Consider the following 26897-nt stretch of genomic DNA (forward strand, 5'->3'; position numbering starts at 1 on the left):
CCATGTAGTTTGTCTTCAGAGTTGTCCTGAGCCAGTTTATACAGGTGACCCTTGAACAACTCAGAGGTTAGAGGCACTGACCCCATTATACAAAGATCTATGTATGACTTTTGACTCTCCCAAAGTTTAACTACTATAGCCTCCTGTTGACTGGAGGCCTTGCTGATAATATAAGCAGCTATTTAACACATACTTTGCACAAATTACATATTCTATTTTGTATTCTCACAATAAGGTAGGTTAGAGAAAAGAAAATGTTAAGAAAATCTTAAGGAAGAGCTGGGCTTGGTGGCTCATGTTTGTAACCCCAGCACTTTGGGAGGCTGAGGCAGGTGGATCATGAGGTCAGGAGTTCGAGACCAGCCTGGCCAACACGGTGAAACGCTGTCTCTACTAAAAATACAAAAATTAGCCAAGCGTGGTGGCAGGCACCTGTAATCCCAGCTACTCCGGAGGCTGAGGCAGAAGAATCACTTGAAACCGGAAGGCAGAGGTTGCAGTGAGCCAAGATCGCGCCACTGCACTCCAGCCTGGGCAAAAGAACAAAACTCCATCTCAAAAAAAAAAGAAAAATCATAAGGAAGAGAAAACATATTTACCATTCATTAAGCAGATCATCATAAAGGTCTTCATCATTGTTGTCTTCACACTGACAAGGAGGGAGGAGGAGGAGGAGGTGGAGGGAGAGGAGGGGGGACTGGTTTTGTTGTCTCAAGGGTAGCAGAGGTGGAAGAAGATCCTCATATAAATGGACCTGCATGGTTTAAACCTGTGTTGTTCAAGGGTCAACTACATAATATGTCTTGTTCTTTAAATACTTAATACAAGATATTTCACAGCATGAAATATAAGAGGTTCAATGGAAATAGTTCTTTTTTCATATCACAAAGGAAACAGAAACATCACCATTAAAGAAAAACTAGGAACAAATTTACAAACCAGGAATGTATCATTTTATTCATTTCCAGATTATGAGTATTACACACCATATACATATATTTAGATAATACATAAAACACAGAATAAACTGCAGGAAGAAATATTGGTCTGGAATTCCTTCCGGGACATCTTTAATTCTGTGAGTTCAGGGTACAGGTATCTGCCCCTACACTGGGGCAGGCGGCAGAATAAGCTCCAGCATTCCCACGACCCTCACAGGACTGCACTTACAATGCAGTGACAGAGTCACGGCATGTTCACCGGTGTCCACGACAAGGAACACCAAGTATAAATAACAGAACTACAGCAGAGTGAACTAAGATAAATATGTTTTTCATCATCCTCCAGACAGTTTCCTTTTTAAAAGAAGAGTCACATCCAGGGTCTATCCCTAGAGTCACAATTCCAGTTATTGCTGAAGGGAAAAAACAAAAAAGAAGCATCAGTTTAAGTTACTAGAAAATAGATGGTGTCACAGGCCTCCTGCCTCTGGCAACACTTGAGTGGACAGTGGCTGTGGAGAATGGACATGCATCTGAGGCAGCCAGGCAGGCGCCACCATTGTGTTAGCAGGGATCTATCAGCTGATAATACTTTCAGGCTGATTAACAGTTAAGATGGGGGCAGGCACAGTAGCTCACACCTGTAATCCCCAGCACTTTGGGAGGCTGGTAGCAGGGGGAATCATTTGAGGTCAGGAGTTTGAAATCAGCCTGGCCAACACAGTGAAACCCTGTCTCTACAAAAAATACAAAAATTAGTTGGGCATGGTGGTGGGCGCCTGTAATCCTAGCTACTTGGGAGGTTGAGGCAGGAGAATCACTTGAACTCGGGAGCCAGAGGTTGCAATAAGCTAAGATTGTGCCACTGTACTCTAGCCTGTACAAAATGGCCAGAGTCCATCTCAAAAAAAACAAAAAAAAAACCAGGAGTTAAGATGGAAGACATTTTCTGGGAGCTGGAAGCAGCCGGAAGCACCTCAGGAGGGCAGGCTCACCGTGGAGAGGGGAGACAGCAGTAAAAGAATATTTCACAGGATAATTCCTGATTCAGTGCTGATGCTGGAAGGAGACTAAGATCTTGCGATACAAAGGCACTCCAAAGTGTCAACCCAGAGAGGCTCTGCAGCTGAATTCTTAGACCAGAGCCCTTTCCAGGAACACAGCTCCCCTCACTCACTGGTGGGCCTTCCCCTGGGGAAGACTGGCTTACCTTTGCCTTGTTCTGTACTGGGAGATACAGTTTGAACTCTGCCGGCAGTTCGTCTTCTGAGTAGAGTCTGTCTGAGAAGTAAACCCGTCGGATGCGACAGTTTGCATGGATCTGTGGAGGCAATGCTTCTTTTGAGAGGCTAACTGTGACCGCTCTCCCTCTTTTCCTGAATCTTTTAGAGGCCCTCTTCTAGGACTGGAAAAGCTTCATCTCTGGCATCTCCTTGACTTTTCTTAGGGGTGGATTTTGTCAAGAGGGGGGTCTTACTTGCTGCATTCACCTCTATGCCTTAGCTGACTCCTGAATATTTCCTGGACCTTTGTGAAGGCAAAGCTCACTGGATAGGGACTTGGGAACTGAAGCCAGAATCCCACACTGTTCTGCTACATGGGCCACAAGGCAGTATTCGACACAGTATGTCCTATCCCCCGTCTGGGCTCTCTCTGGAAAAGGAGCAGTACCTGCACCCTTAGGGTCTCGATGTAATTGGTGCCGTATGCTCGCCGTGTGAAGTCTAATAAGTTGAACTGAATTTGGTTCCAGCCATCATCCAGCCGCATAGGCATGGTGCAGATGAAGGGTTTGACCCGGGTGGTGCTCTGGTAGTTACTTGCCCGAAAGCGACGACGCACATTCTTGTCATCCAGTACCTGTGAAACAGAGACGAAGCATCACACTAGCGCTGTCTTAGAAGAAGCACATGACTTTGTTCAGAAAACAACCTGAATTCCCACAGCTTGCTTTCCCAAGGCTGAGACTTAGAGGAAAATAAACAGACCACAGGTCATACGCTGCATGCAGATGGCCCGGACGTAGCAAGTTTATCTTGTTTGTTACCAAGACAACAACAACAGCTGCTCACGACATACATATGACATAGCCGGCAGGCTCTCATAGATTTCATAAATGTTCTTCCTTTTGAAAAATCAGAAATACTAAAACAGAGAACAGTAACCCAGTAATAAATAATCACTCCCTAAATGGATACCATGCTAACTCTGATGCTTTGAAATCTCTAGATTTTCTAGGTGCTTACTGTTTCTTTAAAAACCTGGCATTAAATTTTGATACCAAATTTACATCACAACAAGGACTGCATAGGTCTTACAGTAGAAGCAGAAAAGAATACACGCAAAAGGATAAAGATACTTTTGTAGGGTCACTTTTCCCTGTAAGTTTGAAGGCTATCTCTTTGGTATAGCCAAGAGTGGACACATTCATGTGCGCATACTTACCTGCACTTCGAAGGTAAAATACTTCTTCAGGTTTTTGATAATCATGACAAGGAAAGGGAGTTTAATTCCCAGTGTCTTCTTGGGGTCTGCAGGACATGTGATATATGTGGTGCTGTAGAGAGAGGAAACACCAATAAACACACTCCTTGTCTTTCTTCCTCTGTGGTATGCACAACAATAACACACGGTCCAAGAGGATACCCTGGAAAGCAGATCTGGAAGATTCAGACACATCACCCACTGAATCCCACAACCCTTAAGTCAGTGGATGCTTTAACAAACACTGGACTCAGAAACAAAAGACTAGAAAACAGCAATAAAACAGCTGAAAAACAAAGCCAGAGAGTGGATCTTAGAAGCTCCTCTAATGAGAAAAGACCTCGATTCTGGTCTATGAGAGCCATCGAATGATAGAAAACCAAAACTGAGAACTCTATCCAGGCCACCCGCTGGATGAGCTGTACAACACTGCTCCCTCCCGACCCCAACACATATTTTTGGTTAATAATAATATAGCTAATACTTACATCCTGCTTACTATGTGCTAAGCTTGGTTTTAAGTGTTTTACGTATATTCACTTATTTACTCCTCGCAATAATCCTATAAGGAAAATGTACTATTATTCTGCCCATCGTACAGATGAGTATGCTAAGGTCTGGGGGACTCTAAGCAGCAGAGCTGGACTCACATCCAGCACTCTGACTCCGCAGTCTGTGCTATTAACCTTTATGACGTACTGCCTCTCTAGTATCCAATGTCTCTGGGAGAACAGAGGTGGCAACCTACCTGACATTTGTCCCTTCAATCTCTAGCACCAGGGACTGGATGTCATTATCAGTGATTCTTTTGATGTGGCCATTCCGCACCTACAAGAAAGAAAATCAGATTAGTACTGAAATATCTGACAAGGATGAACAGGACCACTGAAAGAAAACCACAGTAGCCCAAGCGGCATACAGCGAAATTTGTGGCACAGTACACTGAAGCTTATATATAAGTAAACCATGCTATTACCTCTAGACACGGTCATATCAACCACCATGGGTGTCCCAGGTAATCTGTAAATCAGGGGAAACTTCTCCCCAAATATATCAACTCAGTTTAGATTCAGCTAACATCTACTGAGTGCCTATTATGCACCAGAAATATTCACATGCATTCCCTTCTCACTTAAGCCTCACAACAGTAAAAACAAGGCAGGTGACACTGTTTGCATTTTACAAATGTGGACATTGGCACCCCTGAACTGCAAATGCCAAACCCTAAGTTTTGTATTTGTCTGTGGCACAGATGCGAATTGAATTCCTGCTTTAAAAAGCAGACAATTAGGGAAAAGCAGATAGGAAGCATGAAGAAAACTGCTCCTTTCCTCATGGGCTCAGGGCTTAGCAGGCTTCCCACTGCCTCATAGTGCCTCGTAGATTTCTTTTTTCTTTTTTGAGACTGAGTCCCACTCTGTCGCCCAGGTTGGAGTGCAGTGACACGATCTCGACTCACTGCAACCTCCGCCTCCTGGGTTCAAGCGATCCTCCTGCCTCGGCCTCCCTGGTAGCTGAGATTACAGGTGCCCGATACCACGCCTGGCTAATTTTTGCATTTTTTTTTTAGTACAGACTGGGTTTTGCCATGTTAGGCAGGCTGGTCTCAAACTCCTGACTTCAGGTGATCTGCCTGCTTCAGCCTCCCAAAGTGCTGCAATTACAGGCGTAAGTCACTGCGCCTGGCTAATTTTTGTATTTTTTTTTTTAGTAGAGATGAGGTTTCACCATGTTGACGCTGGTCTTGAACTCCTGACCTCAAGTGATCCGCCCGCCTCAGCCTCCCAAAGTGCTGGGATTTCAGGCATAAGCCACCACACCCTGCCACTGCCTCGTAGATTTCTTTGTCCAGAAAAGCCAAGGAAAAACTCAGTGTTACTGAGGAGGGCTGCAACAAAAATGAAAGCATTCCTCCCCTGGAGTTACTCCTGCTTCATGCTTCCTATCTGCTTTTCCCTAATTGTCTACTTTTTAAAGCAGGAATTCAATTCCCATCTGTGCCACAGACAGATGCCTTCTTTAGCATTTTCAGCCAACACTGACCTCTCTTTTCTCTGATTTGTTTTTCTGGCTCATGTTGTCTAGACGACATAATTTAGCACTTCATCCTACATTGTTTTTGTATTGTTTGCCGCGTATGTAGGAGGTAGATGATGGGGAGGAATCAATATTCAATACACATTCCTCCTCTCAAAATATTTAGGAAACAACAATTATCTTCAAGTATTAAACTCTTAAACATCTAAGATGGACAGAACTGAGATATGCCAGGGCACTTTCAAAACAGGGCTGGGGCCAGGCACAGGGGCTCATGCTTGTAATCCGCCAGCACTTGGGGAGGCTGAGGCAGGAGGACAACTTGAGCTAAGGAGTTCGAGACCAGCTTTGGCAACATAGTAAGACATTGTTTCTATAAAAAACAAAAAAAAATTAGCCAGGTGTGGTGGCATGCGCCTGTAGTGTGCCTATAGTCCTAACTACTTGGGAGGCTAAGGTGGGAGGATCACTTGAGCCCAGGAGGTCCAGGCTGCAGTGAGACATGACTGTGGAACCTAATGACCTAGGTGACAGAGCAAGACCCTATCTCAAAAACAAAACAAAACAAACAAAAAAATGGGGCTGGGGCGGGGCATGTTGGTTCCTGTCTGTAATCCCAGCACTTTGGGAGGCCGAGGCAAGAGGATTGCTTGAGTTCAGGAGTTCAAGACCAGCCTGGACAACATGTGAAACGCCATCTCTATAAAAATTAGCCACATGTGGTGGCACATGCCTGTAGTCCCAGCTCCTCAGGAGGCTGAGGTGGGAGAATAGCCTGAGCCTGGGAGGTCAAGACTACAGTGAGCTGTGATTATGCCACTGCGCTCAAGCCTGGGCGACAGAGTGAGACCCTGTCTCAAAAATGAACAAACAAACAAACAAAAAACAGGGCTGGACTATTAGGACTGAATGGAATAACATATGAAAAAGATCAACCAGGTTTAGAACAGAAGACATCAGAAAGACAAACCTATGGCTTTTTTAGGTACTGTAGAAAGGGCTGTTAGCCTGCTAATCATTGATTAGGCTGTTAATGCTAATCAATGACTCAATCACACTGACTAAAGCTCCTCTTGTTCACTCATCAACCTCCTGATTGCAATTTGGCTGTTAGACTTGCATATGAGGAGAAATCAGTGTTGAGTCTGGTAGTTTTATTTTTCAACATAAATTATTAATAATATGTTTCTGTTTTTAGACGTTAGTCTCTGTGAGCTCTGTCACTGTGAGTCTGATTCACTCACAGTCTGCCTGGTGTTCTACAGGTGACATCTGACGTCACTGCCCATCCTTTTCACAACTGCAGCCACATCTTCCAGAGAAAGAATAAGCTCAAGCAAGAGCAAGGACCAGTTATGAAGCATCATTTCTATCTTCGACAATGCTTAGCACTGTGCTAGGCATAAACTAAGCGTTCAAATATTTGCTGACTTCTGGAATCTGTCACCCTAAGAGTTGGCACATATGAATAAGTTCAAGGAGGGTTTTAAAAATTCCTGGATAACACATCCACCGTGCACTGTTATAGGAAGCCAGAGATGCTGGGGCATATTACAAAGCCCACGGGGCTGCCAGCATGAAGAATGCTTCCCACAAATGGGTGCCCATTGTCAGACACAGAATGCTGGGCTAGACAGGACCCCAATCCCTGCCAATGGAGCATTTCTTAGGCTCTCAAGACACAAAACGTCACACTGAAATGCTTCTCAAACAAAGCTGGCAATGTTCAATGCCCTCCTGCTTTGAATGCTGGGCCTCCTTCCAAGGAGATTAAGAGCACAAAGCCTTGGGTCTGTGCAGAACACGCCAACACTGCCCACCTCGTTCACCATCGAAATGTTCCCAACCTAAGTGGCAATATTCCTCCTGTATTTTCTGTGGAAAACCAGGCAGACTTGGTGAAGAAGCAATTAATCAAGAAATCATTTCCAACGAATGGGAGCAGCCCTACTGATAAGAGTTGGCAGTATTCCACAAGATGCAAACATCTTACATGTTACTTTTATAACATACTACTAATTATTCTCAATAACATAATCATTCTTTTTTTTTTTTTTTGAGACAGAGTCTTGCTCTGTCGCCCAAGCTGGAGTGCAGTGGCGCCATCTCGGCTCATTGCAACCTCCAACTCCCGGATTCAAGCAATTCTCCTGTCTCAGCCTCCTGAGTAGTTGGGACTACAGGCTTGTGCCGCCACTCCTGGCTAATTTTTGTATTTTTAGTAGAGGTTTCATGTTGGCCAGGCTGACCTTGTGATCCACCTGCCTCGGCCTCCCAAAGTGCTGGGATTACAGGCATGAGCCACCACATCCAGCCAACTATTGTTTAAAAAGAGACAAACTGCAAAGATCAAATAGATAGTAAAAGTGACAGGATTAAGAAGTAACTTGGGCCTGAAAACTGCTATTGCTAAAAAGCAACATGTTGCTATTTATCCAACCTTGTTTAAAGCATGCCCTCAAACCTTATATCCCTCAAGGTCTCTCCAGCCAGAGTCAACAAGAGGCTCTCCCTCAGTTCCAGAAAGGCCAGCCAGATCTCACAGGGAGAAAATGTTAGGGAATCTGCCTTCTGCCCATCTCAACGTTTATGAATTCCCTGGAACTCCAGCAAATATGACCCATTCAGGTCTTTATAGAAGAAAGCAAAGCTGTACCCTGCATGTAGAAGCCAATGCAAACTGAAAGCCGGATAAACTAGGATTCCTACGCTTCTCTCTGTAGGCAAGTTAACTTCTAGTTGGATTTTCAATAATCTACTAAAGAGATTTATTTTTCTCCCAGTGTTACTGGATAACAAACACACTCACAAATTTAAATTTTACAAAGTGAATGAATGTATTTCACCAAACAAGGGAACTCGGAGGGGTCAAGGCAACTTTTTTGAAGGAATGCCCATCAGTCTCTCTAGAGTTTGAACCTGGCTGGTGGTAAGATAAACTAAACAGAGCTTTTCCCCAAGAGAATGTTCAACCCCCAAAGAAGAAAAACACAAGTATCCCCATATGACAAGCCTCCAGAGGTTTGAAATCAAATTAGGCGGATTTGTTAGTGAATTATGATTTTTCTCCTTTATTAAGTTTAAAGGGCTGCAAATACAAACTTACTGGAAAACAGTAGGGTGGAGGTGGTAAGGGTGGTTAATCAGATCTGTGCATTAGAGGGAAGAGAATTTCCCAAAGCCGATTCTCTAGGCTCTAAAACTAGGATCAAAGGGGAGAGGGGACAGGCAATTCGGGGCAAAGCCTCCCCACCACCCTGGCAATCTAGCTGCCACTGCCTATTATAAAGGTCTTCCAGGAAAGCAACCCCCTCCCAAAACTGGCTTCTGACAACAGGATGCAGCAAGATACAATTATCAGAAAGTATCAACTTCCTTTCCTTAGCTCCTTCCAGTTCAGAGGTCACTGGGCAGGCCTGGCTTTGGGATGAAGATGAAATGAACTGTTCAGCATTTACTGCTCATGGTGGAAGCAGGTTTTATTAATATGTTCTGTCCCTCTCTAGATCACAAAGAGCCGACTGTTTGTGATTTGTTAATGTTTTTTCATTCATGACACATTCCCACTATCAAAGTGTGGCCTACGAGTGCTTTAGTCCTCAAAAAAAATCTAAAGCCAATATTGTTTTGTTTCATTAATTCCCTCTTCCCTGTCCATGAGCTGGAGGTGCTCAAGGAGCTTCAGAACCCAGTTACTGGACATTACAGCACATAATGATTCTCAGCCTCTGCAGACAACACGAGGGGGACCTACGCCTCAGGCCAGTCTTACAATCATTCCTCCCAGACTTTCCATGGTTGCTAGGGCAACTAATAAAGAACACTGATTCCTCTCCCTCCCCTCAAAGTAAGCCTCAGGGAGCCAAGCTGAAGGAAAAAAAAATACTATGACTGAGATAGGGAGGGAGCCAGCGGATGCTATATATTTCTATGATTGCTTTAAAAATAACACAAGTTGTATCCATTCCCTCCCCCCACTTTCATTTTTCTGGCCCCACCCACTCACCCTGGCAGGCAGCTGAACCCTCAGCCATCTGGCATCCTAGCTTTTATGACACACGCTCTGATTTACATTAAGCCATTAGAGCCGTCCACTTGCAGGAAAGTTCCTGCACTGGGTTAGGGGCTGGGTTCCGAGTCAGAAATTAGGCAGAGGGAGACCCCTGTGGGGAGAACTGGGCATAGCTCCGACTCAGATTCAAAGCTTGGGCTTCCCAGGCTCCCAAGGGTCAAAGACTTCGTTGCTCCCTTTGCTGTACTTGGCAGGGGCTATCCAGACATCAGAGAAGCAACTCTGGGCATACACCAAAAACCTCTAAGTTAGTGTAAGGACGTTTATGTGCATAGCTAAGAAAAGGCAAGTGTAATTAAAACCCATGCCTTCGGATGGGCGTGGTGGTTCATATCTGTAATCCCAGCACTTTGGGAGGCCGAGGCGGGCAGATCACCTGAGAGCAGAAGTTTGAGACCAGCTTGGGCAACATGCTGAAATCCCATCTCTACTAAAAATATGAAAAAAAAAAAGTAGCTGGGTGTTGTGGCAAGCTACTCAGGAGGCTGAGGCAGGAGAATCACTTGCACCTGGGAGGAGGTTGCAGTGAGCCTAGATTGCGCCACTGCACTCCAGCTTGGGCGACAGAGTGAGACTCCATCTCAAAAAACAAAACAAAACTAACAAACAAAATGTCTTCATTCAATTACAGTAAAACCTGACTCAGAATAATGAAGAATGTAGTCCTAGGGTCCAACTGACCCTAGGAAAAGCCAGAAAAAAAGTTTTACCATTTTTATGTTCAAATGCACTCAATTCTACTACTGAAAATGGCACCAATTTAATATATATCAACAAGGTGTGCTAACTAAAAGCTAGGATGTAGGAATTTTTTTTCTAATGAGGGACTTTATTTTAAAAATTAGAACAGGAAATGGGAATCTAATACCATCCAGCAACAACAAAAGACTCTGGTCTAAAATTTAGTCTGGGAGTAGGGGAGAAACAGCAGCAGCTGAGAGAAAGACAAGCTGACAGAAAAGACAGACAAAGGTGCTTCTGTGAATTCATCCAATCTCATCTCACGTACTTTTAGGATACTACCTTTTTTTTTTTTTTTTGAGATGGAGTTTTGCTCTTGTTGCCCAGAGAGAAGTGCAATGGCACGATCCCAGCTCACCACAACCTCTGCCTCCTGGGTTCAAGTGATTCTCCTGCATCAGCCTCCCGAGTAGCTGCGATTATAGGTATGTGCCACCATACCCAGCTAATGTTTGTATTTTTAGTAGAGAAGGGATTTCTCCATCTTAGTAAGGCTGGTCTTGAACTCCTGAGCTCAGGTGATCTGCCTGCCTCAGCCTCCTAAAGTGCTGGGGTTACAGGAGTGAGCCACCGGGCCGGGCCAGGATACCACCATTAAGACTGAAAATTATACCATGTTTTACACAAGTATAAGTGGGAATAGAACCTCCTGGTATTTTCCTTAAAACCAGAAGTAATGTTTACATTAAACATAAGAATCTTTTTTTTTTTCTTTGAGACCGAGTCTCGCTCTGTTGCCCAGGCTGGAGTGCAGTGGTGCGATCTCAGCTTACTGCAACCTCTGCCTCTTGGGTTCAAGCGATTCTTCTGTCTCAGCCTCCCGAGTAGCTGGGACTACAGGTGCACACCACCACGCCCAGCTAATTTTTGTATTTTGGTAGAGACAATGTTTCACCATATTGGCCAGGCTGGTCTCAAACTCCTGACCTCGTGATCCTCCTGCCTTGGCCCCCCAAAGTGCTGGGATTACAGACGTGAGCCATCATGTCCTGCCAAGAGTCTTTTAATAAATATAAAATTTGCTGATCCCACATGTCAAGGTAACATTAAAGAAATCCCTAATTTTTTCTAAACTGTTGATTTAGAAACTTACAAAAGCCTCTATCGGGAAACTGTATATACCCAGGAATACAGACCTTAAGAAGCTAATAATTTCAAGTGTGATAAGAAGTAAATTAGCCTGGAGAGTCATGGAAGGTCACTGAGAAATGCCTTTGAACTGTGACTATTGTCTAATGAAAAGAGGGAGTGAAGCTTGGGGTAGTGGTGAGGGGAAGTGCCCAGCAGAGGGACCAGGAAGTGCAAAAGCTTGAAGGTGAGAGAACAGGACTTCTTTCAATTCAGTAGGAGACTACTGCTCGAAGGAGGAACCGGGTGAGGTGAGCTCTGCCTGGGGAACGAGTGAAGCAGGAGGAGTGAACGCCTGAGCCCAGGAGCACGGCGTATGTGGATTCTAAAAGCTAGGATGCAGGGATTTTTTTTTTGAAGGGGACTTTATTTAGAGCCACAGGACTGGGCAAGCCATGGTGCAACAACTAAATTCTTCTCATTTCAGAAGTCTGGCTTTACTGTACTTCCTATTCCTAGACATCTGGATGCTGGGCTCAGTTCAATCGTCTTATTTTAGTTTTGAGCAAATGCCTCAGTCTCTGCCAATTTAATACTATATGTCATTCCTTTAAAGTACTAACTGCAGTCATGCGTTGCTTAATGACGGGGTTACATTCTGAGCAATGTCTCGGGCAGTTTCATGTGACTATCAGAGTGTACTTATACACACTTAGACAGTACAACATACTCCACACCTGGGCTATATGGTATAGCCTATTGCCCCTAGGCTACAAATCTGTACAGCATGCTACTGTACTGAAAACTCCAGGCAGCTAACATAATGGAAGTATTTGTGTGTCTAAACACAGAGAGGTACAGTAAAGTACTGAATAAACGATAAAAAGTGATACACCTTGGCCAGGCACAGTGGCTTATGCCTGTAATCCCAGCACTTCAGGAGGCTGAGGCGGGTGGATCACCTGAGATCAGGAGTTGGAGACCAGCCTGACCAACATGGAGAAACCCCATCTCTACTAAACATACAAAATTAGCCAGGCATGGTGGCATATGCCTGTAATCCCAGCTACTCGGGAGGCTGAGGCAGGAGAATCGCTTGAACCCAGGAGGCAGAGGTTGCCATGAGCCGAGATCATGCCATTACATTTCAGCTACTCAGGAGGCTGAAGCAGGGGAATCACTTGATCCTGGGAGGCAGAGGTTGCAGTGAGCTGAGATCGCGCCACTGCATTCCAGCCTGGGCAATAGAATAAGATTCCGTCTCAAAAAAAAAAAAAAATCCTTCTATATATCCTTAGTCCATAAGCTTTTTCTTTTTCTTTTTATTTAAAATTTTTAACTTCTTTGTTAAAAACTAAGACACAAACACACACATGAACCTAGTCCCACACAAGGTCAGTATCATTAACATCAATCACAGTCTCCACCTCCACACACTGTCCCACTGGAAGGTCTGCAGGAGAAATAATGCACATGGTGCTGTCATCTCCTATGACAACACCGCATTCTTCTGAAATATCTCCTAAAGGACCTGCCTGAGGCTATTTTACAGTTAACTTTTGTTGTTGTAAGTAGGAGTACATTGTAAAATTATGATAAGGCCAGGGACGGGAGCTCATGCCTGTAATTCCAGCACTTTGGGAGACCGAGGTGGGAGGACTGCTTAAGCCTAGGAATTCAAGACCAGCCTGGACAACATGGAGAAACCCTGTCTCTACAAAAATATAAAAATTAGCCAGGTGTAGTGCTGAGAGCCTGGAGTCCCAGCCACTTGGGAGGCTGAGGTGGGAGGATCACTTGAGCCCAGGAGATTAAGACTGCAGTGAGCCATGATCACACTATTGCATTCCAGTCTGGGCAACAGCAAGACCCTGTCTAAAAAAATAAAAAATAAAATACAGGCCAGGTGCAGTGGCTCACACCTATAATCCCAACACTTTGGGAGGCAGAGGCCGGCAGACCACGAGATCAGGAGATTGAGATCATCTTGGCTAACACAGTAAAATCCCATCTCTATTAAAAATACAAAAATTTAGCTGGGTGTGGTGGCACGTGCCTGTAGTCCCAGCCACTCGGGAGGCTGAGGCAGAAGAATCACTTGAACTTGGGAGGCGGAGGCTCCAGTGAGCTGAGATAGTGCCAGTGCACTCCAGCCTGAGCGACAGAGAGACTCTGTCTCAAAAAATAAATAAATAAAATAATGATAAAGAGCACGGTAAATACATAAGCCAGTAACACTGGCATTTATCATCAAGTGTTAGGCACCGTACATTACTGTATATGCTATACTTTTACATGACTGCCAGTGCAGTAGGTTGGTTTACACCTACTCACAAACACGAATAAAGAATTTGATTTAATGAACAACAATTATATCACTAAGCGACAGGAATTTTTCAGCTCCATGGTAATCTTATGGCACCCACTGTCACGTATAAGGTCTGTCGTTGACTGAAATGCCATCATGTGGTGCATGAGTGCATATGCCATAACTCTGTTGCTAAGGACTTAATTTACATACAGCTGCATTTAATCTTCATAACCGTGAGAAGTAGATAAGAAAATGGAGTGGTTAAGGACATGGCTAAGGTCACAGAACTGGAACACAGCACAGTCAGGATGCAGATCCAAGGTGTCTGACTACACCCTAGCACAGAGGTTTTGAGGTAAGATACCGTTCTTCTGCTTAAGGAACCTGCAGTGCAGGGGACAATCTACAATAGAAAACTGCCATGCCACAACGCACACTTATACTGACACTTTGTTACAATTCAATTGAGGCTTAACTCATGTTCCCAATGAAAATAATGTTTAAGTTGAGATATGAAGGATGAGATGGAGGGGAGGGACTGTGAGCTTCAGAGCCTCAAATAAATTGCCGGTTTTATAAACACTAATGAGTGAGCCATCCTCACAAAAGGGAAACTTGCAAATTCACTGGTACTATGAATACAGTATTCACTTCTCATATTCACACAGACACAGAGCCTAAAAGAAGTCAAACCAAATTTCTCAAAATTCTTCGTAGAAACCAAACAGAAATTCTCTCTATATTTACTCAGGAAGGAAAACAGTAACAGTAAAGCTTTGTGAAATAAAAACTATAAATAGGCACCACAGTCAATATACACCTACTGGCAAAAGTCAGGGCCATGTCTAGATAAATGTAGACAGCCCTCATCCCACCACAAACTCTGTTCTTATTACAACTTTGCCTTAGATCCTGGGAGCAGGAAAAATGTTTTCTCTATCTTTCCAGGTCTTCACAAAGCCTGTCACTCTGCTATTGTTCAATAAATCTTTGATAAGTACATCAATTCCCAGTATTCCCCCTACTGAATTGGATTTCCAGCACTTTCTGAGGACTTAGAGCTGAGAAAAAGCATACACAACAAAGCTGAGGGATATGGCCCCAAACTTTCCCTTTTCTTCTCTTTCCTTTCCTTGCCACAAGAGGGAAAAAAACTTTAATCCTAAACATTTTTCAATTGAATCTAAATAAGAAGAGTTAGAAACACATCATAAACTTTTACCATTGTGAAGATTTTGCTTTAATTTACTCCAAGTAACCCTGCCAATCGATTTAACAATGTTTTCCCACGTGTTTGTCATTAGGGTACCATCTGACCTCTAGTGGCATTGTTAAGGGAAACAGTGCACCATGGTTACTTTGCTTTTCTATTCTCGAGTAAACATGTTGACTAGTCAAAAAGCCACATTTGAAAAATAAAACAGCAAACAAGATTAAGCCCAGAAGGGTTAAAATGGAAAACTGACACAAGTTTCATAACAGAAATTCTGAGGTCTCCCTACTACTGGAATTCTTTCAGCTTTATTTATTTATTCATTCATTCATTCATTCATTCATTCATTCTGAGACAGAGTCTCACTCTGTTGCCCAAGCTAGAGTGCAGTGGCACGAACTTGGCTCACTGCAACCTCCACCTCCCAGGTTCAAGCGATTCTTCTGCCTCAGCCTCCTGAGTAGCTGGGATTACAGGCACGCGCCACCACACCAGGCTAATTTTTGTATTTTTAGTAGAGACAGGGTTTCACCATGTTGTTCAGGCTGGTCTCATACTCTTGACCTCATGATCTGCCCACCTCGGCCTCCCAAAGACCTGGGATTACAGGCATGAGCCACTGCTCCTGGCTTCTTTCAGCTTTAGTAAGTTCTCTGATCCGCTCTGAAAACCTCTCCTCCTAGGTCAAGTCCCATTCTCTATTTCAATTGCCTTATATTGACACTTTGTTACAATTCAGTTTCCAAGTTTCACTGGGGGGGGGGCTCTCTTCATGCCTTCTGACAGCCTGTAACTGAGTCAGTGATGGCTGGGAAGCCAATCTCCTTACAAAGTTCCCAGGCACCCTGGGTTCTCTTTGTATAGATGCAATTTACAGTTTACAATGCTTTATTCCATTGTGAAAAAAAAAACCATGAAACTAAAAACCTCAGTAATGCAGCGACGTTAAGGAACTGCTTTCCTATACTCTGGTACTAGCTCTAGCTTGTAGACAGAATCATCTGAAAGAGAGGAGATGGGTAGATTTTACATACACAACGGCCCAATGTCATTATATTCAGATCCTTCACTATCTTACGAAACTAACACTATGAACACACCATCCTCAAAGCTGCCCTCAGAACGAAGGGTTCCCCCTAGTGTGACAGGCAGAAAGCTGCCCGTGTTCTCTCCCAACTTTATGTGGCCCAAAGTTCTCATCTGTGGATAAGGGAATACAGAGAGTTGTTCCAAGATAAAATCCAAAATTCTTGGCTTCATTACCAATACACCCTGCTGAGATTATTCCACATGCATCACTACAAAAAACAGCATTCAGCACACCAATTCTCCCAGAATATTCCCTAAATTGCTCATTGGCGTTCCTCCTGTAACTTATAATCAAGAAATAGTACAGCTGATTGCCTGGGAATTTGCATTTAGAACGAAATACCAAAGTAATAAAATGCAGATCAACTCATAGACAGCTAGATCTTCACATCTGTAAAAAGTAGACAGAGTCATCATCTCCTGGGGCCAAAGAAAGTATCATCTAATGGATTCCTGAATGAAGATGAGGCTCGTACTTGGCTCTGAGTTTCTTAATCCAAACAGGACTTTGACTGTCAGCATTCTGAAGTTTTCCTGATGGAGAAATCAGGCACGAGGGCATAGTACAACAGGCAAGTCACAGTGAGTGTGGAGCAGGTGCCAAGGGCCAGTGAATTCTGACTTATTTGGGATCAGTGGGAGGAAGGGAGCAAATGAATAAAATCCAAACATCACTGGCTTAGCCGGAGCCTTTCTCGCTGGCTGCGCCTTCCTTTTTAAGGGTGCCTGAACAAAGGCTCTGTGTCCAGTGCCCAGCACCGTGCCTGGCACAAAACAGGATATCAGTAAGTATTTGTGGAATCCAAGTCCTTTCATATTTGTGAATAGCAAGTCCTTTCGTCTGTACGTCCCCAGAGCTCCCTCACATAAGTTTGTACGTTTCATGCTGGGAGATGGGCACCATCAACCCCATTATATTGATGGGGAAACTGGCTCAAAAGAATGGACTAAGTCAAGTCAGGAGCGTGGGTCACGGCCCTAACCACACCACAGCTTCAGGCCACTTAGCTCCCAGCCACGCCCACCTCCTCTGCTGCTTACACGACGCCATCTCGCGCCCCAGTCCCGCCAGGCTGGGGACAAGGCACAACGCACGTCTTCTCGGCCTCTTCCAGGACCCAGTTCGACACAATCATTCCCCGTCCCCAACCCCTGGACGAGGAGGGGGCGTAGCCCCCGCACCCCGTCACGCCGCCGCCCCCAGCCTGACCTTTTTGTCCCAGATTTGCAGGGGCTTGCTACCAATGCTGTAGAGGATGGAGAGGAAGCCGCTCTGGAACGTGTTTTTGAACATCTCGGCGGCGGCCTTCTCAGCCGCCCGGGAGCCAACCTAGGCCCCGGAGTAGTTACAGGCACCGAGAGGCGAAGGCACAGCAGCGGGCCTGCCCTGGATGGTTGAGCTCCTGGCCTCCGGATCTGCAGCCACTGATGGCCGGACTCGGACGCGGGAACGCTAGGTCCACGATCTTCAGCTCCAACGCTGCGAGGTCAGAACTGAAACCACGGCAACTACCTGCCGCGCCGATCTCCCCGCCTTCAATGGAGGCGGAGGGCCGCCCGCGGCTTAAAGTGAATCCCTCCGCCCTTCTGAGCCCGCCCCCCCCAGGAGGGCGGAGCCCAATCCTGTTGCAAGAACTGCGGACTTCCTTTTCGTTCCGCTCGTAAGCCCCGCCTGGTCCCCCCTCCTTCTGAAAAGATCTCAGTTGTCAAGGAACTATTTTTCTTGCCATCGTTGCAGAGATGCCTTTGAAAAAGCGGAAGGGCACGGAGGTTTCGGCCTCGTTGTTGGCGCCTGCGTAGTATCATGGGAACGTGGCGGGGCGGTGAGTGACGTGAGGGGGCGTGACGGCCAGGCCGGGAGGAGTTGCCAGCGCGGGAGAAAAGGGACTCAGCAGGTAAAGTGACTTTGAGGAAGAGCTTTTTGGAGTTCCGCGGACGCCTAGCAAACGCTTGTCGGCCTAGTGCGGGATACGGTTAAAGGGAGCTAACTGTGGTGAGCGCCTAATATACATCCCTGCCTGTAATTATTCACATTGTGGCATGCAGTCAAAGCAACACTCTGAGGAAAATGTATCGCCTGGAACACATTGATTAGAAAATAAGAAAGCCCGAACATTAGGTCCGGCGCGGTGGCTCACGCCCGAAATCCCGGCACTTTGGGGCAGGCGGATAGCTTGAATCCAGGAGTTCAGGACCAGCCTGGGCAACAAAGTGAGACCCTCCCTCTAAAAAGAAAATACAAAAACTAGCCGAGCGTGGGTGGCGCGCGCCTGTAATCCCAACTACTTGAGGGGCTGAGGTGGAAGGATCCCTTGAGCCCGGGAGGCGGAGGCTGGAGTAAGCTGAGATCGCGCCACTGCACTCCAGCATGGGTGACAGAGGAAGACCCGGTCTCAAATAAATAAATAAATCCCGAGCATTATGATAAAGGCAGAAATTCATAAACAAAATTAAGAGAGTTGAGTTGAACCAACAGCTTATTTTTATTTTATTTTAAATTTATTTTTGAGACATGATCTCCCTCTGTCACCTTGGCTCGAGTGCAGTGGCGCGATCATGGCTCACTTCAGCCTAGTCCTCCCCCGCTCAGCTGATTTTCCCATCCCAGCCTCCAGAGTAGCTGACTACAGTGTGGGCCACCATACCTGGTTAATTTTTTGTTTTCGTAGAGACAGGATTGGACTATGTTGCCCAGGCTAGTCTCAAACTCCTGGGCTGAAGCAATCCTCCCGCCCTGGCCTCCCAAAGTGCCTTGACTGGCCAATAGTTGATTTTTTTTTTTTTGAGTTACAGGCGTAGTGGCTCATGCCTGTAATTCCAGCACTTTGGGAGGCCGAGGCAGACGGATTGCTTGAGCTCAGGACCTCAAGACCAGCCAGGGCAACTTGGTGAAATCCTCTCTGTACACACACACACAAAAAAAAAAAAGAAAAGAAAAGAAAACACAAAAATTAGCGGGCATGGTAGTGTGTGCCTATAGTCCCAGCTACTCAGAAGGCTGAGGTGGGAGGATCTCTTGAACCCAGGGGGTGGAGCTGAGACCACCACACTGTACTCCCACCTGGGCAACACAGTCTCTAGAGAATAAAATTAAAAATCAATTGATACCTAGAACATTTTGGAAAACACATAAAGCGAGCTATGATATTTCAAAGGGAAATCCCAAATGTTGATATCCATCAGTTGCTGAGCATCAATCTAAATATTCTATTTTGTGCCTAGGCCTGTGCTGGGTGGCATGGCTGATAGAAAAGGAGTCTGTAGCTAATGTCATCATTATTAGCCGTTTTTATTCACTATAGCAGTAAGTTGAACATTATGTGTCAGGCACCATATATAACACCTTAGCATGTATTAACTTATTCAGTTCTCACATCAGCCCCCTAAATAATCCAGCCAGCATTTTCCGACAGAGTGGTAAAATATATAAATCTTATTATGGTAGAAAGTCAAAAACTTTTTTGTTTTGAGACGGAGTCTCACTCTGTCACCAGGCTGGAATGCAGTGGTGTGATCTTGACTCACTGCAACCTCCACCTCCTGTGTTCAATCAATTCTCCTGCCTCAGCCCCTTGAGTAAGTGGGACTACAGGCACACACCACTATGCCCATCTAATTTTTGTATTTTTAGTAGAGATGGGGTTTCACCATGTTGGCCAGGATGGTCTCCATCTCTTGACTCATGATCTGTCCACTTCGGCCTCCCAAAGTGCTGGAATTACAGGGGTGAGCCATTTTGCCCGCCCAAGTCAAAACCTTTTTATATGAAGCTTATTTTTGAATGATTTCTGGAGACGCTATAGACTGGTGAACAGTGTATTCCTTGATTGTTATTAAATTGTCCAAAATAGCTGAGGAAATGACTTCAGTTAAGAAGAGCAGACACATTAAAGAAAGAATTGACTATAGAAGAGTTATTATGATGATTATTCAGCTTGTAGGGCTGTTGGGCCCCACAGGGTGTCCCTTATGCTGTGCTGAGGTGCAGGATCTGAGAAGTAAAGAGATAGGACACTAAGAACTGGTGAAGAGCATCTGGACTCAGGGGGCCACGCCACCTGTGAGTGATCAGGGAGAGCCCCCAATGCCCAGAAGCATCTGTATTTATTATGTACAAGCAGGGGGCAGGGTCGTGAGTGAGGTCATCATCTATAGGTTTAGTAATAGGGCATACATAATCATGTGAGTGACAAGTGAGGGGGCCACCCCATTATGTTACTTGGGCAGAGAGGTGGGCCATGCACAGTAGGGGACCGTGCTGTGTGCAGTAGTAGCAGGTCATGTACAGAAAAGGGGTCCACCCCCATTAGGCCACTGGCAAGGAGGTAGGCTGTGTGCAACAGGTGTCGTGGGCAACCCTTCTTATCTGGGGGCTGGAGACTTCAAAGGATTTCTAACAGAAGGATACTATAAGCCAGTGCAGTGGGAGCTGACAGACTTGTGCTATTCTCTTAAGATATTTATGGGAGGATGATTTGAGCTGGCACAGAAGCAAGAAAAGACTGACAGGCTTACAGCCTCCGTGACTAGTCACACCAGAGGGGTTCTTCTCCCTGGGTTATTTCTAGGATCTGAGGCCTGAGGCCTACTTTCCACAGGAACTGGATGCAAGGTACTACAACTCCTTTATCAGGAGGAGAGGCTCTTACTCCAAGCCTGCCATACAGCATATGCCCTTTCAGGCAGAGATGACACTGCTTGGGTCTTTGGTTCTTGTCCTGGTCTGGCTGTTTTCCCATGTACTGCTTCTATTCTGTGACTACTCTAGGCATTCCTCCTACTACAAACTACTATATGGTTATATAGAAGGATTCTATAAATCAGCACTAAATGTGGCAGTACAGCTCCGACTACAATACCTATATGATTATATAGAGAGATTATATAGAACTAAGTATGCTAGATATAAGCACTAAGTATGATTATATAAGCTAGATGTATGTAAGCAGTAAGTTATACTTCAGGAATTAATTCTATAAACTAATATATGATTATATTAAAGGATTATATAAAGGAAATAGCTAAGTAATAACACTATAAACTAAGATATTCTTCAGGCACTAATTGTGCCTGGGATTTGGACAGCTCTCCTTCTTCGGTGCCCATAGAGGGTGGTACCCACACAGCTATTACACACAACTTTACCCACTTGGAAATCTATATGAGATAAATTATTTTTCTAGGAAAAACATGACCAAGATTGGGTCTAGGAGTAGAAAACCAAATAAACAATAATCGGGAAAATAAAGGTAGTCACTGATCCCCTTCAGAAAGGTTCTGAGTCTGATTACTTTATGTGAGTTTACTTTTCTTTCTAATTAATGTAACATAATATTAAGTTAATTGAGGAAACTGTACAATCACATTACAATCACTCATAATGCCATCATTCAGAAGTAATTGTATACTTTTGTGTATTGTCTGTTCATGTCTTCCTCTCTTGCCATCCTCACCCACCCATTAGACTTAATTTATTCCCCTTCCTCATTCATTCTTTAAGAACATATACAGACATCCATACAAGTTTTGTTTTAAGACAGACACAGCCAGGTGCCATGGCAGCACCTGTAAGTCTCAGCTACTTGGGAGGCTGAGGCAGGAGGATCACCTGAGCACGGGAGATCGAGACCAGCCTGGTAACATAGTAGGACTTGTCTCAGAAAAGTAAGATAAAATAAAAATAAGCCACACATATTTTACAAAGGAAAAAAAAAAGCCAGTTGGGCACAGTGATTTACACCTGCAGTCCCAGTGCTTTGGAAGGTCAAGGTGGGTGGATCATTTGAATTTAGGAGTTCAAAACCAGCCTGGTCAACATGGTGAAACCCCACCTCTACTAAAAATACAAAAAAAAAAAAAAAAATAGCCAGGTGTGGTGGTTGACATCTGTAGTCCCAGCTACTTGGGAGGCAGAGGCAGGAGAATCAGTTGAACCTGGGAAGTGGAGATTGCAGTGAGCTGAGATCTTTCCACTGCACTTCAGCCTGGGCAAGAGTGAGACTCCATTTCAAAAAAGAAAAAAAAAAAAAAAGCCAGGCATAGCGCTCACCTGTAGTCCTAGCTACTGGGGAGGCTGAACCGGGAGGATCCCGTGAACCTAAGAGGTGGAGGCTGCAGTGCTCCTATGATGAAGATGGTGAATAGCCACTGCACTCCAGCCCATCTCTAATATTAATATATTTAAAGATACAATAGGCCGGGTGAGGTGGCTCACACCTGTAATCCCAGCACTTTGGGAGGCCGAGACAGGTTGATCACGAGGTCAGGAGTTCAAGACCAGCCTGGCCAATATGGTGAAACCCCGTCTCTACTACAAATACAAAAATTAGCTGGGCATGGTAGCGGGCACCAGTAGTCCCAGCTACTTGGGAGGCTGAGGCAGGAGAATCTCTTGAACCTGAGAAGCAGAGGTTGCAGTGAGTGGAGATTGTGCCACTGCACTCCAGCCTGGGGGACAGAGCAAGACTCTTTCTCAAAAAAGTAAAATAAAATAAAAATAAAGATACAATAGACACATACTGAGCACATTCTTTAGCTCTAAGATCCATCCATTGTACCAGTGTGCTTCTAGTCCATTGCTTGTAACTTCTGCTCAGTTTCCAGGTATGTCCCAACCACATTTTATTTGTCTATGCCTACAGTAATGGACATCATTATACCTGTCCCTTTAAGGACCTATGTAAGAATTTTTCTTTTCTTTTTCTTTTTTTTGAGATGGAGTTTTGGTCTTGTTGCCCAGGCTGGAGTGCAATGGCACCATCTTGGCTCACTGCAACCTCTGCCTTCCGGATTCAAGTGATTCTCCTGCCTCTCAGCCTCCTGAGTAGCTGGGATTGCAGACGTGTGCCACCACACCCAGCTAATTTTGTATTTTTAGTAGAGATGGGGTTTCGCCACGTTAGTCAGGCTGTTGTCGAACTCCTGACCTCAGGTAATCTGCCCATCTCGGCCTCCCAAAGTGCTTGAATTTCAGATGTGAGCCACCACGCCCTGCTGAGAATTTCTTTTGCATACACATGCAGTAACAGAATTTCTAGCTGTTCAATCCATGCATACACAATATGTAATGTGACTAAATGGCTCTCCAAAATAGTGTACCCATTTACACTCATATCAGCAGTGCATAAGGATCTCTGTAGCCACATCTAACCACCAACAATGGATGTTATTTTACTTTCTGAACTTTGTCAGTCTGATAGGTATACAATGATAACTCATTTTATTTATCATGTGTCTGATTACTAATATGCTGGCTTACCTCCTCATAGGCATTTAGGCTTCTTTATTTTATTTATTTATTTTTTTTTGGAGATGGAGTCTTGCTCTTTCATCCAGGCTAGAGTGCAATGGCACAATCTCAGCTCACTGCAACCTCTGCCTCCGAGGTTCAAGTGATTCTGCTGCCTCAGCCTCCCAAGTAGCTGAGATTACAGGCACCCACCAACCACGCCCAGCTAATTTTTGTATTTTTTAGTAGAGACGGGGTTTCAGCATATTTGCCAGACTGGTCTCGAACTCCTGACATCAAGTGATCTGCCCGCCTCAGCCTCCCAAAGTGCTGGGATTACAGGTGTGAGCCACAGCACCTGGCCATTCTTTATTCTAAAATTGCCTTTTGGTATCCTTTGCCCAAGTCTCTATTAAGGTACCTTTCTCTTTCTTATTGATTTGCAATAGTAAATAGTATGTCTAGGTATTAATAATCCCTCGTTGGTTTTAGGCACTGCAAACATCTTTTCCCAGTCTGTCAGTTGTTAATTTTATCTATCAATGTCTTCATTGAACATTGAACTTTATTTTTTAAACTTTATTTATTTTTTTGAGGCAGATCTCACTCTGTCACTAGGCTGGAGTGCAGTGATGCAATCTCGGCTCACTGCAACTTCTGTCTCCCAGGTTCAATCGATTCTCCTGCCTCAGCCTCTTGAGTAGCGGGGATTACAGGCACGCACCACCATACCCACCTAATTTTTGTATTTTTAGTAGAGATGGGGTTTCACCACGTTGGCCAGGATGGTCTCCGTCTCTTGACCTTGTGATCCACCCACCTCAGCCTCCCAAAGTGCTGGGATTACAGGCTTGAGCCACCATGCCCAGCCTTCATTTTTATTTAATTATTTCCTTTCTTTTTTGTGTTATGGTTTGTGCTTACAGGTTTAAAGAAGTTATTACCCACCCTTTGTATATTCATTAACTGCATGTATTTATATTACACATTTATGTTTCAGTCCTCCCAAAGATAGACTTTGCATGTGGCATGGGTAGGAAATCAGTTTTATTTTTCTCCTTATAGTAAGCCAGTTTCGTTAATGTCAAATGTAAACTTTTATTTCCTGAATGGTTTATGAAACTACCTTTATTTTATATTAAGTTTCCATATACACAATATATCTATTCCTGAACTCTTTTCTCACCCACTGGTCTATTTGAAAGTCCTTATGCCAATAAAACCCAGATTTGGCTGGGCACGGTGGCTCATGCCTGTAATCCCAGTACTTTGGGAGGCCAAGGTGGGCAAATCACGAGGTCAGGAGTTCAAGACCAGCCTGGCCATCATGGTGAAAACCCATCTCTCCTAAAAATGCCAAAAAAATTAGCCAGGCATGGTGATGCCTGCCTGTAATCCCAGCTACTTGAGAGGCTGAGGCAAGAGAATAGCTTGATTGCTTGAACCTGGGAGGCAGATGTTGCAGTGAGCCAAGATTGCGCCACTGCTCTTCAGCCTGGGCGAAAGAGTGAGACTCCATCTCAAGAAAAAAAAAACCAAAAAACAGATTTTTATTAGTACTGTTTTGTAGTGTACTTTTTTTTTGTAATCCCTCCTGAAGTGCTGGGATTACAGGCATGACCCACCACATCTAGCCTGTAGCATGTCTTACTATCTGACAGGGGAATCTCTCTCTTTTTTCTCAAGTCTAATTTGGCTACTATTCACAGACCTTATGCTTCGATTTAGAATTTACAGTAAGTTTGCTGACTTTCTCAAAAATATTTAATTAGTTTTAATTGTGATTGCATTGTAATTATAAATTAGTTTAGGAAGAATTCACATCTTCATAATATTGTTGTCCCTAAGAAAAATATGTACTATCTCTCCATTTCTTATTAAGGTCATTATCTGTCTTTATGCTTTTTTTTTTTCTTTTTGAGATGGAGTCTTGCTCTGTCGCCCAGGCTAGAGTGCGGTGGTGAGATCTTGGCTCACTGCAGCCTCTGCCTCCCAGGTTCAAGCAATTCTCCTGTCTTAGCCTCCTGTGTAGCTGGGACTACATGCATGCACCACCACACCCGGCTAATTTTTGTATTTTTAGTAGAGACAAGGTTTCACCATCTTGGCCAAGCTGGTCCCAAACTCCTGACCTCAGGTGATCTGCCCACCTCGGCCTCCCAAAGTGCTGGGATTACAGGCATGAGCCACTGTACCTGGCTGCACATACCTTTTCTCTGAATGCTCATACCTCTTACTTGGTGTCTTTATTGTATTGACCAGGATCCTCAGGACTATGTTAAACATTAGGGGTAATGGTTGGCATCTTTGCCTTATTCCTTTTAATGAAATGCTTCTAAGGTTTCCCTACTAACTATAATGTTTCCTTTGAATTTCTGTTATATAACTTTTGGTCAAAAGAAGGAGTTACTTTCTACTTCTAGTTTGCAATGACACAAATGTTTATCATGATTAGATATTGATTGGATTTGAGGTGTCAGCCAATTCAGTTACAGAAGAAAAAGCAATTAGAGTCATAAGAATCGGAAAAGAAAAGGTAAAACTTATTTGCAGATGATGTAATTATATAACTTGAAAACTGAACAGAAAAAATAGGAAATTTCTATAGAGAACTTAATAAAGTATCAATATATAAAAATAATATACAGAAATCAAAAGCTTTTAAGAATAACCAATAAGAAAAAATGGAGCAAAGGATTTGCTAATAAGGTATTGGGATAACCGAACAGCCATATGGAAAAATATGTAATTGAATTGCTTTCTCATCCCTCATCATGTAATGAGCTTGAATCATTCTGAAACCATCAACCCCTGCCCCCATTGCCCCCAGTTCATGGAAAAATTGTCTTCCACAAAACTATTCCCTGGTGCCAAAAAGGTTGGGGACTGCTGTTCTAAAACACGTCAATAGAAATTTTGAAAACTAAAGTACAAATAAAAAAACAATAAGAACAATGTGCGAGAGACGTGTGAAAAATATCTAACATATCTGTAGTTTGAGTTCCATGAGGAGAGAATAAAGAGAAAAAGGCATAAAAAATGTTTGAAAAGACACTGAGAATTTTCCAAAATTGATTAAAAATATTAACCTACTGATCCAAGAAACCCAGTAAACCTCAAGCAGATTTGAGAGAGAGAGAGAAAGAGAGAAAGAAATACCTAGGTATTGGCAAGCTGCTGAAAACCTAAGACAACCAAAAAAACCTTATAAGCAGCTAAAGGGAGAAAGCACATTACATTCACAGGAACGAATAAGAAAAATTACAGCTTACTCTTCAACAGCAACAATGGAAATCAAAAAACAATGGAATAACATCTTTCAAATACTGAAAAACAAATTACAGCCTAGAATTTTACTGAGACAAAAGTCTTCAAACATTTGATAGCTGAAGAAGATAAACATATTGTCACACAAATAAGAATTAATTCATTTCCAGCAGATTCACATCACAAGGAATACTAAAGGACATTCTCCACACTGAAGGAAATGATCTTAAAGAGAAACACAGGTCCGTAAGAAGAAATGAAGAGCACTGGTAAAGGTAAATGTAAAATCATCTAAGACTAAATTATATGTTTAAATCAATAATAATTGTGATAATTATAACACAATAAAAGTAAAATTCTATGATAACAGTAGCATAATGGGGGCATGGAATTATATTGTTTACTAGAATTTAGATGTTTGTTCCCCTAAACTTCATGTGGAAATT

General features: G+C 43.8%; 1 protein-coding gene and 1 long non-coding RNA gene across 2 annotated transcripts in view; one reads left to right on the forward strand and one right to left on the reverse strand.

The window, feature by feature from the left end:
• Positions 1–930: 930 nt before the first annotated feature.
• Positions 931–17497, reverse strand: CFAP20 (cilia and flagella associated protein 20). Its single transcript, XM_002761019.5, has 6 exons — positions 17167–17497; positions 4174–4253; positions 3387–3498; positions 2613–2801; positions 2152–2262; positions 931–1354 (listed from the first exon to the last, which is right to left on the reverse strand). The coding sequence occupies exons 1-6, from the start codon at positions 17248–17250 to the stop codon at positions 1349–1351; spliced, it is 582 nt and encodes a 193-aa protein (XP_002761065.1). The 5' UTR covers positions 17251–17497; the 3' UTR covers positions 931–1348.
• Positions 17498–17646: 149 nt separating this feature from the next.
• LOC108589328 (uncharacterized) overlaps positions 17647–26897 on the forward strand; it is a 43457-nt gene continuing 34206 nt past the window's right edge. Inside the window, exons 1-2 of the long non-coding RNA XR_008478219.2 lie at positions 17647–17851; positions 26625–26726. This is a non-coding gene — a long non-coding RNA (uncharacterized LOC108589328). The remainder of the gene's footprint in view (positions 17852–26624; positions 26727–26897) is intronic.

The sequence above is a fragment of the Callithrix jacchus genome, chromosome 20 (genome assembly GCF_049354715.1).
Source record: "Callithrix jacchus isolate 240 chromosome 20, calJac240_pri, whole genome shotgun sequence".
Lineage (NCBI taxonomy): Eukaryota > Metazoa > Chordata > Mammalia > Primates > Cebidae > Callithrix > Callithrix jacchus.